This window comes from Erpetoichthys calabaricus, chromosome 5 (assembly GCF_900747795.2).
Source record: "Erpetoichthys calabaricus chromosome 5, fErpCal1.3, whole genome shotgun sequence".
In the NCBI taxonomy this organism is placed as follows: domain Eukaryota; kingdom Metazoa; phylum Chordata; class Cladistia; order Polypteriformes; family Polypteridae; genus Erpetoichthys; species Erpetoichthys calabaricus.
In genome coordinates this window covers 64569253-64584466 of record NC_041398.2, presented here as the reverse complement: position 1 = coordinate 64584466, position 15214 = coordinate 64569253, and the positions used below count along the sequence as shown (strand labels likewise).

Below are 15214 nucleotides of genomic sequence, written 5' to 3'. Positions count from 1 at the left end.
CACTGTTTATTAATTGGTATTGCAAACTTAATGACGATATATAGGTGATGAACAGTGCTGACTTTTTCAAAAACGCAAACTCATTTTCACCAATGAATCTCCCTTCTCCCCACTTTTCCAATCATGGTTGATTCACAAAGGGGTAAAATCCCCATTTATAAATGCTGTTAAAGGTAAAACTGAGTCCCTAACACCATAAAAGTTGGGAAACATTGCTCTAAAATAAACACTGCAATCCAGCAAGACAATGAAATTGCTATCCCAAAGTGGCTGAGGCTACCTTTGATGAGCATGGTGCTTTTACTGAGGAAAAAGAAAATATATATGCCTGATAATGTCAGTGGAACCTGACTTAGTACTCTGAGGTATGGGACTCCAGCTCAGTGTTGTACGCAGAAGGTCAAGGAATACCACAAGAAATTAAAATAATTTGAGTCATTTTTTCCTTAATAGTTGTTGCATAAAAGTAACAGGTGATCTGAATCATATCTTTTATGCTACACTGTACTGTTTTATGCTACACTGTACTCTTTTAGGCAGTGTGCTTCAACCCAGCAGCAAGCTAGGACGCAGACAATAAGGAAACTTCCCAGTATCTAAGACAGGTAAAAAGAGCATGTTGAAAAGACTCCAAAATGTAGTAATTTTGAATCTGTCAAAATGATAAAAGAAAAAAGGGGAAAAGAGGGCAACTGGCAGTCATTTCCTATTGTTATTGATTTTAAAGGAAACCATCTATCATTTATAGCTGTGATGAATATTTAAAAGAATGGCACTTCAATAAGTGAAGCACCACAAAGTGGACACAGGAGCAGGAGTAAGACTATAAAGGTGCAGGAAAGGTATATATAAATGAAAAATAAAAAAGACAAAAAAATCCTGTTCAGCTCTCTAGCCAGTACTAATTTTAGTGAAACAAACTAACTACACGTACTAAATATCATATTGTAATAATTATGCTTACTGCTACTTTTAATATAATCCATCAGGCAAGCAGCAGGTTTGGAAAAACATTCAAAGAAAAAACCCTGGTGCAGGGTTGATGTTTTCAAAAAATAGGATGTTATGTATGTCCAGAGCTAACAGAATAATTCAGTTATCCAAAAGCTCAGTACAAAGTGAATGCATATTATTTACAAACATTCATAAATTGCTTAAAAATGAGTGAAGAAGCAGAATTCACAACATAGTCTATGAAATGTCAAATTAACAAGCATATCGTAGTGTCATGAAGTTGTACATTAATGGAAGAGACAGTTTGTATCAGTTCACTTCAGTCTATATACATGTTCTAAAAGCCATTCAAACAGTGTGGTCCAACATTTTAAAAATATATAGTGTATTAATGAGATTAATAGAAATCTCATTACTTAACTACTTCACAAACAATAAGAACTAAGTAAATTGCACTGAAAGTGAAATTTATCTGTTTTCTAAACATGATTTCTGATGTCAGCCACTTGGTATAAGAAATAATGTATACTGTAGTTATAAAACATATTAATATGACACTGAAAATCATTTTTAACTGAGCAAAACAGGCAATTCAGTTAAGGAAATGGAGCTGTCTGACAGTGATAAAGCACTCCACTGCTAACTGTATGGATTTATCAATGTCAGGTTGAATTTCAAATGCAAAAGGCTTTGCCTTCTGATAAAGATACAATTGGAAGTCTTTTATCATAATTACAGTTTTAAAAACATTCAATCACTTTGTTTACTTTATCAAGGGTGTGACAGAAGAAATAAAATTGCATTTTGATACTAAAATTTCTTCTGATTAGAACGGAAAATCACAAATAATAAAAAATGAAGGGGTGATACAACGCCTTCCTCGTTTTGCTCTACACCTAAAAGGATTTCACTCACTGTGTGAGATTTAAGTAGATATTTCATGTAAAATCTTATAAATCATTCTTTTGGTTGACCTTAAAACAGAAGAGCCAAGTAATCATAAAATTAGTTAAAGCTCTCAACAGTATTCTCCTAGGTGATGATGTCTTTTAACTATACACTTATTTGTTAATTTCACAAAAGATACAGAAAGTAAAAGCAGAAAAACAGAAGAAGAATTAGAATTTAATTGTAAGGAAGTTATATATATAAAAAAAATGTATATTTTAAGTCTTCAGTCTAGATTTTAATGCCAAACCCAAAAGTAGCTTAGGCAGGAAAAAGTGAGCATTTCCCCATTTTGTTAGGAATTTATGAGGACACTCCTTTGAGGAGCCAAAATATTTTACACCTTTACCAACCTACGGTCAGGTTGTTTTTGGAGTTTCATTCGATAAGATGTGTTAAAGATGAGCTGACATGTTTTCCAAGATTCTAAGGATGAAAATGACATTTATCTTAAAGCTTGTAACTACAAGCTGAACTAATTAGACAAGGACTTTGTTCCATTTAGCACAGACTGCCATTTTCTTTAAAATCTAGGTAGGTGGATTTCTTCATTTTCTGGGGAAGACTGGGAAGCTTAAGCAAACTATCTTTGGAGGTAAAACACGTATCCATCATCTTGGAGCTAGGAAACTGACACATTCTCTTAGGAGACAAGAAGCTCAACTTCACTTTGGATCTTTGGCCTGAAAGCACTCTCTATAATGTTATTGAAGAGACACACTCTGGACTCCTTTTGAACACCATAGGAAGGATTTACTAGTTCTGACACGCATTCTTCCATTCCAGGCGAAATGCAAATGTTTAGGACCAAAAAGAAACATTACTACAAGAAGGAAATGTATCCGTTTATACTCGTGTGACAGAACAAATCATGTTTTTTATCTGTGTGGGTTGAAGAAAAATCACAGCAAGCACCCCTAGACAGACAGAGCCTCACCACTAAAATGGACAAATAACCTCATGGCAAAGACAACAACTGCATTCCACTACAAGCAAAGTTCTTCACTTGAACCTGAAGCCATGACATACAACTACAAACAGCATTGGACATTATCCTTAAAAGCTTTGTACCATAACTCTGCTTTACCTGTGCCATGGTAAGTTATAACTCTGAGTAGCTAATTATTTTATGTGTAACAAATGTATGAATAACTGTGTCTAGCTTTTACAAGCTTTTAACTAATTTGGAAACAAAATGGTCAAATATGCAGCTACAGGTAAGAGAGATATGAATTGTTAGGCTAAGTGCAAGTTCACTGTGACAACACGCTAAATCTTAAAGAGAAAAACTCTAAACAATAAAGTAAAATTAACAAATACCAGGAAACCCCTAAGAAACTGAGAACAATCTATTCCATTATACAGTATGTTTGTCTGTCTTGAGACACAATTTTATGTTGATATACAAATGGTTACAGTAAATTTCTATAATCCTTCTGTGCTTTAATAAATTGTATCATTTTATTCCTTAACATAAGTGTGTTACCTTGGTACAGGTCTAATGGCCAGGGAGTCTTATGCAATTTTCCCTTTAATTATTGCCACTACCCAAAGCAAAACACATATTTAATTAATTCATTAAATTAATTAATTAAATGATGATTAACAAGAATTTATCCATCACATGTCTTCTCCCCATCATTGATTTAGTTAAGGGAAAATAGAGTATATGAAAGCAGTCTGGAATTTCACAAAACTTTAAGGACATTAACATTTCACAGTAAGTTTTACATTAAAGAAGACAAGAAAAAAGGTAACTGAAAATGTCAATTATTTTTCCACAGTGATTTAGTGTTGGTGTTTAAAATAAACTACCTAAGGTAATGCTCACATTATAAAAAAAACATGCTGCAAAACTTAAATGCTACTACAGATCAAAAACTGTTGATTAACATGGGTCATATAATATTACTATGTGCTAAAATGTAAAAGTGTACACAGTAAATCTGCTTGTTCTATAGCTATGTAGATAAATCTAGAGATCATTAATCAAAATTACTGTTCAACTTTTAAATAAAATGGGTTAATTTCAACCTTTGAAAATAAAAGTTCTAAAGATGCAGCTTTAAATTATATGCATTTTTTTTTTTTTTTTTTTTGTTTTTTTTTTACAAATTCTCCAACAAACCGTATTTGAGTAAAAATTTAAAAATTACTGAAATGCAAAAAATACAACATTTATTCTGTTGGGCCAATTATTGAGGCCAAAAACGTGATCAGAACTATGAGGCAGCATTGCTAAACTCTGTGCCACCGTGCCTGAAAAAACAAAATGCATAAACTGAATGATAACCAAAACCAAAATACATCAAACGGCCACAAACGAGCAATACATATTATTGCACTCACAGAGTTCCAGTCTTGAGGAACTCATTAGATGTGTAATGAAACAGATGTTCGCTCTGTTGTTTAAAGTTCATCACTGGCTGCAGCTCGAAGCGGGGTGCCACCATCGAGAGAGACGTGAAGAAAGCAAACCAAATTAACAACTTCTTTAACAGGTTTGACCACCCTAACCCACTCTCACTCTCACCTCGGAGTACTGCACCCTCCACACATCCTTCTGCTGATACTAGCATAGGAGAGACATCCCCAACCACAATTACAACAGCGCAGGTGAGCAGAGAGCTAATGAGACTTCGTACCAGCAAAGCAGCGGGTCCAGATGGAGTATTGCCACGACTGCTGAAGGTCTGTGTGCTGGAGTTGGGCAGTCCTCTACAGCGCATCTTCAACCTGAGCCTGGAACAGGGGAGAGTCCCGAGGCTTTGGAAAACATCTTGCATCACCCCAGTCCCAAAGTTACCACGTCCTAGTGAGCTGAATGACTTCCGGCCTGATGCTCTGACGTCACATGTGATGAAGACCATGGAGAGGCTGCTGCTTCACCACCTGAGGCCACAGGTTCAACACGCCCTCGACCCTCTGCAGTTTGCATATCAGGAGAAGGTGGGAGCAGAGGAGCAGAGGATGCCATCATCTATGCTACACCGATCCCTCTCCCACTTGGACAGAGGCAGTGGTGCTGTAAGAATTATGTTTCTAGACTTCTCTAGCACCTTCAACACAATCCAACCTCTGCTCCTTAGGGACAAGCTGACAGAGATGGGAGTAGATTCATACCTGGTGGCATGGATCGTGGACTATCTTAAAGACAGACCTCAGAATGTGCGTCTTGGGAACTGCACGTCTGACATTGTGGTCAGCAACACAGGAGCGCCACAGGGGAATGTACTTTCTCCGATCCTGTTCAGCCTATATACATCGGACTTCCAATACAACTCGGAGTCCTGCCACGTGCAAAAGTTCGTGGACAACACTGCTATCATGGGCTGCATGAGGAGTGGGCAGGAGAAGGAGTATAGGGACCTAATCAAGGACTTTGTTAAATGGTGCGACTCAAACCACCTACAACTGAACACCAGCAAAACCAAGGAGCTGGTGGTGGATTTTAGAAGGCCCAGACCCCTCATGGACCCCGTGATCATCAGAGGTGACTGTGTGCAGATGGTGCAGACCTATAAATACCTGGGAGTGCAGCTGGATGATAAATTAGACTGGACTGCCAATACTGATGCTCTGTGTAAGAAAGGACAGAGCCGGTTATACTTCCTTAGAAGGCTGGCGTCCTTCAACATCTGCAATAAGATGCTGCAGATGTTCTATTAGACGGTTGTGGCGAGCGCCCTCTTCTACGCGGTGGTGTGCTGGGGAGGCAGCATTAAGAAGAAGGACGCCTCACGTCTGGACAAACTGGTGAGGAAGGCAGGCTCTATTGTTGGCATGGAGCTGGACAGCTTGAAATCTGTGGTAGAGCGACGGGCGCTTAGGAGGCTCCTATCAATTATGGAGAATCCACTGCATCCACTAAACAGTGTCATCTCCAGACAGAACAGCAGCTTCAGCGACAGACTGCTGTCACTGTCCTGCTCCACTGACAGACCGAGAAGATCGTTCCTCCCCCAAACTATGCGACTCTTCAATTCCACCCGGGGGTGGTAAACGTTAACATTATACAAAGTTATTGTCTGTTTTTACCTGCATTGGTATCAATCTTTAATTTAATATTGTTTTTTGTATCAGTATGCTGCTGCTGGAGTATGAGAATTTCCCCTTGGGATTAATAAAGTATCTATCTGTCTATCTAAAGTCCTGGCACTAAGTATAGCTCAAATGTCTTTTTTGTTGTTTCTTTGTGCTGGTCCCAAGCCCGGATAAATGTGGAGGGTTATGTCAGGAAGGGCACCCGGTGTAAAATTTTGCCAAATCAATATGCAGACAACAATACAAATTTCCATACTGGATCGGTTGAGCCCCGGGTTAACAATGACTGCCACCAGTACTGTTAGCCAACAGGGTGCTGGCGGAAATTGGGCTACTGTGCCCGGAGGCAGGAGAAGTAGTAGAAGGTAAAGAAAGTGGAACTGACGGAAGGAAACTTTAATGTTGGCAGTATGACTGGTAAGGGGAGAGAGTTAGCGGATATGATGGAGAGAAGGAAGGTTGATATGCAGTGATCCCTCGCTATATCGCGCTTCGCCTTTCGCGGCTTCACTCCATCGCGGATTTTATATGTAAGCATATTTAAATATATATCGCGGATTTTTTGCTGGTTCGCGGATTTCTGCGGACAATGGGTCTTTTAATTTCTGGTACATGCTTCCTTAGTTGGTTTGCCCAGTTGATTTCATACAAGGGATGCTATTGGCAGATGGCTGAGAAGCTAGATTGCTTACTTTTCTCTGTCTCTCTTGCGCTGACTTTCTCTGATCCTGACGTATGGGGATTGAGCAGGGGGGCTGTTCGCACACCTAGACGATCCGGACGCTCGTCTAAAAATGCTGAAAGATTATCTTCACGTTGCTATCTTTTGTGCAGCTGCTTCCTGAAACGACATGCTGCACGCTGCATCACATACTTAAAAGCTCGAAGGGCACGTATTGATTTTTGACTGAAAAACAAACTCTGTCTCTCTCTCTCTCTCTCTCTCCCCCTGCTCCTGACGGAGGGTGTGTGAGCTGCCGCCTTCAACAGCTTTGTGCCGCGGTGCTTCGCATACTTAAAAGCCAAACAGCCCTATTGATTTGTTTGCTAGAGATTGTTTTCTCTATCTATGTGACATTCTGTGCTCCTGACACGCACTCCTTTGAAGAGGAAGATATGTTTGCATTCTTTTAATTGTGAGACAGAACTGTCATCTCTGTCTTGTCATGGAGCACAGTTTAAACTTTTGAAAAAGAGACAAATGTTTGTTTGCAGTGTTTGAATAACGTTCCTGTCTCTCTACAACCTCCTGTGTTTCTGCGCAAACCTGTGACCCAAGCATGACAATATAAAAATAACCATATAAACATATGGTTTCTACTTCGCGGATTTTCTTATTTCGCGGGTGGCTCTGGAACGCAACCCCCGCGACGGAGGAGGGATTACTGTATTGTGCATGCAAGAGACTAAATGGAAGGGGAGTAAGACCAGGTGGATCGGAGGTGGATTCAAATAGTTCTATCATGGTGTGGATGGGAGGAGAAATGGAGTAGGGGTTATTCTGAAGGAACAGTATGTCAAGAGTGTTTTGGAGGTGAAAAAAGTCAGGCAGAGTTATGATTATGAAGCTGGAAATTGGAGGTGCAATGATGAATGATGTTAGTGCATATGCCCCACAAGTTGGGTGTGCAATGGATGAGAAAGATGATTTTTGGAGTGAGTTGGATGAAGTGATGAACAGTGTACTCAAGGGACAGAGAGTGGTAATTGGAGCGGATTTCAATGGACATGTTGGTGAAGGGAACAGAGGAGACAGAGGTGATGGGTAGGTATGGTGTCAAGGATAGTGGATTTTGCCAAAAGGATGAACATGTAGTGAATACGTATTTTAAGAAGAAGGAGGAACATAGGGTTATGTACAAGAGTGGAGGAAGATGCACACAGGTAGATTACATCCTATACAGAAGAGTCAATATGAAGGAGATTGAAGACTGCAAAGTGGTGGCAGGGGAAAGTGTAGTTAAGTAGCATAGGATGGCAGTCTGCAGGATGATGTTGGAGATCAAGAAGAGGAAGAGAGTGAGGGCAGAGCCAAGGATCAAATGGTGGAAGTTGTAAAAGGAAGACTGCAAGGTTGAGTTTAGGGAGAAGGTGAGACAAGCAGTGGGTCGCAGTGAAGAATTACCAGACAGTTGGGAAACTACAGCAGATGTAGTAAGGGTGACAGCAAGAAGGTTGCTTGGCGTGTCATCCGGACATCAGGAGGAGGGAAAGGAAACCTGGTGGTGGAATGGAGAAGTACAGGAGAGTATACAGAGGAAGAGGACGGTAAAGAAGAAGTGGGATAGTCAGAGAGATGCAGAAAATAGACAAGAATACAAGGAGATAAGGCGCAAGGTGAAGAGAGGTGGCGAAGGCTAAAGAAAAGGCTCATGATGAGTTGAATGAGAGGTTGGACACTAAGGAGGGAGAAAAGGACCTGTACCGATTGGCTAGACAGAGGGACCAAGCTGGGAAAGATGTGCAGCAGGTTAGAGTAATAAAGGATAGATGGAAACTTACTCACAAGCGAGAAGAGTGTTTTGAAAAGATGGAAAGAGTACTTTGAGAGGCTGATGAATGAAGAGAACGAGAGAGAGAAGAGGTTGGATGATGTGGAGATAGTGAATCAGGAAGTGCAACGGATTAGCAAGGAGGAAGTAAGGACATCTATGAAGAGGATGAAGAATGGAAAAGCCGCTGGACCAGATGACATGCCTGTGCAAGCATGGAGGTGTTTAGGAGCATGGCAGTGGAATTTTTAACCAGATTGTTTAATGGAACCTTGTAAAGTGAGAGGATGCCCGAGGAGTGGAGAAGAAGTGTACTAGTGCCGATATTTAAGAATAAGGGGGATGTGCAGGACTGTAGTAACTACAGGGGGATAAAATTGATGAGCCACAGCAGGAAGTTATGGGAAAGAGTAGTGGAAGCTAGATTAAGAAGTGAGGTGATGATTTGTGAGTAGCAGTATGGTTTCATGCCAAGAAAGAGCACCACAGATACAATGTTTGCTTTAAGGGTGTTGATGGAGAAGTATAGAGAAGGCCAGAAGGAGTTGCATTGCGTCTTTGTGGACCTGGAGAAAACATATGACAGGATGCCTCGAAAGGAGTTGTGCTATTGTATGAAGAAGTCGGGAATGGCGTAAGAGTTGTACAGGATATGTACGAGGGAAGTGTGACAGTGGTGAGGTCTGCGGGAGTGACAGATGCATTCAATGTGGAGGTGGGATCGGCTCTGAGCCCTTTCATATTTGCAATGGTGATGGACAGGTTGACATATGAGATTAGACAGGAGTCCCCGTGACTATGATGTTTGCTGATGACATTGTGATCTGTAGCGATAGTAGGGAGCAGGTTGAGGAGACTCTGGAGAGGTGGAGATATGCTCTAGAGAAGAGAAGAATGAAGGTCAGTAGGAACAAGACAGAATACATGCGTGTAAATGAGTGGGAGGTCAGTGGAATGTTGAGGATGCAAGGAGTAGAGTTGGCGAAGGTAGAGGGATTTAAATACTTGGGATCAACAGTACAGAGTAATGGGGATTGTGGAAGAGAGGTGAAAAAGAGAGTGCAGGCAGGGTGGAAAGAGTGTCTGGAGTGATTTGTGACACACGGATATCAGCAAGAATGAAAGGAAGGTCTACAGTATGGTAGTAAGACCAGCCATGTTATATGGGTTGGAGACGGTAGCACTGACCAGAAAGCAGGAGACAGAGCTGGAGGTAGCAGAGTTCAAGATGCTAAGATTTGCATTGGGTGTGACGAGGATGGATAGGATTAGAAATAAGTACATTAGAAGGTCAGCTCAAGTTGGACGGTTGGGAGACAAAGTCAGAGAGGCGAGATTGCGTTGGTTTGGAGAGATGCTGAGTATATTGGGAGAAGGATGCTAAGGATAGAGCTGCCAGGCAAGAGAAAAAGAGGAAAAGAGGAAGGCCCAAGAGAAGGTTTATGGGTGTGGTGAGAGAGGACATGCAGGTGATGGGTGTAACAGAACAAGATGCAGAGGACAGAAAGATATGGAAGAAGATGATCCGCTGTGGCGACCCCTAACGGGAGCAGCCAAAAGAAGAAAAAAAAGATGCAGATACATTGCACTTTTTTCTTTCATGAAGAAGGTAGAAACACCTTGCATCTTTCTTTATTGTTATTATTTCACACAGGATTGCATGGGTTTTCTTTTTCTTTACGTTATCTCCTTTAAGGCTTATTTTGAGATTGTAGCTGGCATGGCCATTGCACAGGGATCACTGTTGTTAAGTCTGGCACCAGAACTTGTAATATTCTCTTTATGCTCAGAAAGTGTTCCCCTCAAATGAAGATTGCTTAGTTTTTGTTTTTTTAATGCAAGGTGGAAGGTTGGAGTACTGATAGAGTGGCAACAGCATGCATGCCCAAATCTCTGTGATGTCATGCTGGCCATGCATAACATCATGTGGCACTGGAGGAAAAATATTTACTTAAGCCAGCCAAAGTGTGAATTTCCAAGAAATATTCAGAAAACAAGATCACCGGAAAATACAGTATATTCACTGTGAAAAAAGTTTCAGCAAATTTCACTGATCAACACTAACAACAGCCAAGTGATTAGATCATCAGCACTTAATTAGTTTAGAAAAACATGGAGTCCCCAGCATTCCCAATTAGCACTTAGCATACATAGTAATTCACATTAAAAAATGTAAATATTTTTACATTTGGTTATGATAAAACTTGTGGTTAAAGACATTTCAAAAACCTGCCAGAACTAAACTTCCTTACTGCTACAATTATTAATGAATGACAACTAATTAACAAATACTCTGTTTGTTATTCAAGTTTTCTGAGACACTTTTACTAAAAAGGAGTGATTCAGTTAAAAAAAAAAAAACATACGAGTACAGAGTATAATGAAATTTGTACTTTTATTTCCAATCAACATGCAACGCAGGTGGCACAGTGGTAGCACTGCGCTCTCACAGCAAGGAGATCATGGGTTCATGTTCTGGGTCTTCCCTGTGTGGAGAACGCTTTGAGTAGTGAGAAGTGCTATAAAAAGTAAAGAATTACTATTAACATGTCACAAACTCCCTGGCATCATGATAAACAATGAAACTCTATTATGATCTTTAAAGTTGTATTTTCTTTTAAAACATTAAGAAGATTACCAAAATATTTTGATAATTGTAGTCAAATGGCAAAACATATTTATAACATTTAAGCCGAAAGTTTAGAATGCAAATCAGTCTTTTCAAATACTGTAATGTTCTCCTTTTGTGAAAAATTCCTACCCTGACAACGCCAACCATGGATGTTCTGATTTAAGCACCAATTTCCTTAAAATATATACTAAGTTTTTGTAAAATATGAAAAAGGTATCTTGATCAACATGGCACTAAGGCAGAGTTACTGAAGAAGAACTGAATGGAAAATTCTCTAAGTTTTATGTCAAGATGAGACACTAAACATAGTGCACTGAGCTGCAGCACTATAAAATGTTATATTACTTCTTTGGCACATTCTCTGATAGCTAATGAATAAAAAAAGAATAAGCTCTGGCATACATTGGTCACTGTACAATTTTCTGTTTTTTGTTCTGCGTTATGAATTAAAATACTCTACAGTACATCCTATACATTCATCTAGAATGTTTTTTGAAACAGAAATGCATATTCGTGATCAAATGATCTGCAATCCTTACACTAATACAGTGGGCAAGTACATCATGTCAGCCGACATGTGGACATGTTATACTTGTTTTTACAGTAAATTGGATTGTAGCACATCACACAGAGTTATTTCTTGTATAATGCTATTTTAAAAAATACTCAGATCTACTTACTGTGCAAACTCATTCAGTGAAAACTAGCTGTACCTTAAATATCATTTAGTATAAAAATAAATGGATGAAGAAACATCCTCCTTAACATTCATTTTTGTAATTCACCTTTTTCAGCCAATGAAAGTTTATCCTTAATAACAACAAGTCCAAAGTGGAAAACACCAATGGAATTAACACTGTTCATCACATGTTGTACTTATACAAACAGCACTTTCAGCTATAACATAAAATAAATGCAAGCAAGAACAGAAAATGCAAAGTCACTTAACAAATAAATTCTGTGAGGAACCAACTCCTTTCAATGTATTACCTTTTAATATAAAACCATTACAATTACTACTCCAGGGAAGGGTTTTTGGACAACTGAAGCCTCTGCCAGCAATCATCAGGTGTAAGGCAAGAACACCACCTGGACAGAGTGCAATTCTATCACAGGATGAACACACGCACACAAACACACAAGGGCCAATTTGGTGACTCCAGTTCACCTAACCTGCACTACTATTAGGTCATCCAGATAAAAGGAAGTATTTCTTCTGGAAATAATATGAACATATTTATATTTTCTATGTCCACAAATGGTGTATATTTGCTTTATTATTGATTTATTAAATAAAGTAATATAAGATTCAACCAAAAAATGTGTTATTTACAAACCCAAATAACAGGTGCCTGGATTATAGCAAAATAGATAAAGTTATTCATTAACCACAAACTACTGAAAATGCTTCCCTCTTGAGGCATTATTCTGAAATTACATTTGATTTTTTGTTGGCTTCTTGGGCTATATACATATTAGAAGGACAATCCTTGTAATACAAACACAACACATTTAAAAGGCACTTATTAACTCTTTAAGACAACCTTTTACAGATGTGTAACTGCTCTTTCTTTAGTTTGCTTAATAAATAAATAAAAACAGGCCTACAAATGAAGACATACTTGATCTTATAAAACTGTATTAATTTAACAAAGCATTAATAAACATTATGTTAAAGGTATATATAAATATAACAATGTAACATGTATAAACATTTACATAAAAATGTTTACAGTTTTTATCAACTGTCATGCAAAGACTAATTAACACAAGTTAAACAGTGAAGAAAACCAAGCTACACTTGTGAATTACATGACATATATCTGCAAGTCTTTTCAAGGAGCTTAATTAGTAAATCAAGCAACTACTGTTGCTAACACACAGTATAAATGAAATGTCATTATCTGTAAAAAGCTCATTCGAGAATATAAAATTACAAAGCATACCTACACAAAACTATCAATAAATTAAAGCTGAAGAGGGCACTAAAAATAAAAAAAGGAATTAAGAATGCTCACCACTTTTCTCTCTCTCCATTTATAATTAATATGCAGATCTTCATGTTTCTTAATGGCGATTTCTAATGCTTTTTTGAAATCAATAGCACGTTTCATTCGGTCATCATTTATTCCAGCTTTAGTAAATATCTGAAAGAAGGTGAAAAAACACTTTGAAAACTTACACTATTTGAATTAGTAATTGAACGCTTACTTTCAACAGTAAAGCTATAGTAAAAAAAATGCAAAAGTACATCATTTAGGTTTTTTCATAAGAATGTCACCACATCCAGTAAAATACTCTTTAATTTTTCCATTCTTAAATAATGACTGTAAGATTTATAATGGATCTGTTCAAAATGCAGGTATAAGACACAGCTCCAATTTTTGGTTCATATCTAAGTGTTTGACTGTTCAAATTAATTTTACAAGAATTTCAAATACAATAAAAGTGTGTACAGCTAACCATCATAAATGTGAAATTGGTCAGATAGATGTGCACTCATGTACCATCATAAACACCAACAGCAGCATGCTGACAGCTGTGGTACTTCACATCATTTCTATGTAGGACATCTGCAAATTCATCATTTCATGATGGCTAATAAGAGAAAAAGAAAATAAAACATAGTAGCTGTTGTTATCAGCACAATTATCACTGACATATTTGTACGTAGAGATCGCTGAGAGGAGTGATAAAGTGGAGGTTTGTGATGCAAAACAGTGGTTTGACAATATCACAATGTCAAGGGTGGTGTTCAGTTTTTTATGTCAAACATCTATTCAAAAGACTATCACAATAAATTCTTGTGGCCTATATACTTTATGGGTGTCCTCCAAGTTAACTGAATGCTTCTTAACGGTACTTTACAATATCATGTAGTTAAAAATGGAGCCCAAAAAGGCTTCAGGTGGGGCTCAGTAGCTTTCATCGATTGCGTTTACACATGCTTTAAATAACGTGGTTATGCACCAAGTTGTTAATATTATTTTATTAATGTGCATCTCTCACTACTTTCTGTATATGGATTTCAGGACCTTTTCATGTGCTCAAAGTGAATAATGTTTACAATAACAACAGCTTAATGATTGCAATTATTTTTTATGTGAAGTTTTTACAAGTTTACATAAAGAAACTTTTTCCCTGTGTTCTGTTCCTTTAAATCAAGAGGAATAAGCAGTGGTACATCATTAATTGAAAGAGGGTAAGACATTAATTGCCACTGTGCCACCATTAACTGGCAATCACACAGCCAGCTGAGCAAACTGAAAATAAAGAAAAACAAGGCAAAAACAAGAATACATGCAGATTAGCTAAACCTGGGAATGATCTTGTTCTGCTGTTTACTCACACAGTGCTACGTAGTCCAGTTTTGATCTGCTCCTAGTATGGTACTATCTCAGGTACAGCACAGCAGACCCACTGGCTCCATGCTTGGGTTCGAGTTTATAGTAACCAACAATGACATTTAACATATTTAATCTTTTTTGCAATTTAATGTAGGAGCATTTTGCCAAGGGACAACTCCATAAGGGGACTCACACATTTATGAGTAAAATGGGTATTTAACTTATCCCAGATTTGTGTGTGCATGTAAATGTACTCATGGCAGAAGATTTTAATTCAAGTTATATAAAAATGGCACTGATTGATGTCCTGTTAGCTTTTCATTGTAGAGGGTCTGCAACTACTAAATTTAAGCTACATATAAACATAGCATTTTTAAAGCAAGAACCCAAAGCAGATTTAAAATCTCCGTTGAATTCACAAAGTAAAATTATTAGCTATTTTGAACCACGATGGACAACATATCTGGAGCTTTGCTGATAAATTATAGTGTCAGAAAAATATTGATTTACTAAGATCTGTTAATTGTAGTTGGTGCTAATCACATTATACGTGAACACACTTAAAAAAACGATACAATGTTTAGATGGCTGTGCGATTTTTTTTTTTCATTTCTGGTAATGAGCAACATACAGCTTATCTGTCTGAGGGAATTAATGAATTAACAGATTGTGTATGCTTGAATTGTTTAAATAAACAAGACACTGTAATAAATTTTTAAATGTATTCTGTAATACATACACATTGTTACATATTAATAAATATTTATAATGTATAATAATTACTATTTTTCACAGAG

The 15214-nt window shown here is 37.9% G+C and overlaps 1 protein-coding gene across 4 annotated transcripts in view; it reads right to left on the bottom strand.

Moving 5' to 3' along the window:
* uvssa (UV-stimulated scaffold protein A) overlaps positions 1-15214 on the bottom strand; it is a 126452-nt gene that overhangs the window by 94342 nt on the left and 16896 nt on the right. For all 4 annotated transcript variants that reach the window (XM_028801593.2, XM_028801594.2, XM_028801592.2 and 1 more), the window contains one exon: positions 13089-13217. In XM_028801593.2, the coding sequence (XP_028657426.2) occupies positions 13089-13217 (129 nt within the window). The remainder of the gene's footprint in view (positions 1-13088; positions 13218-15214) is intronic.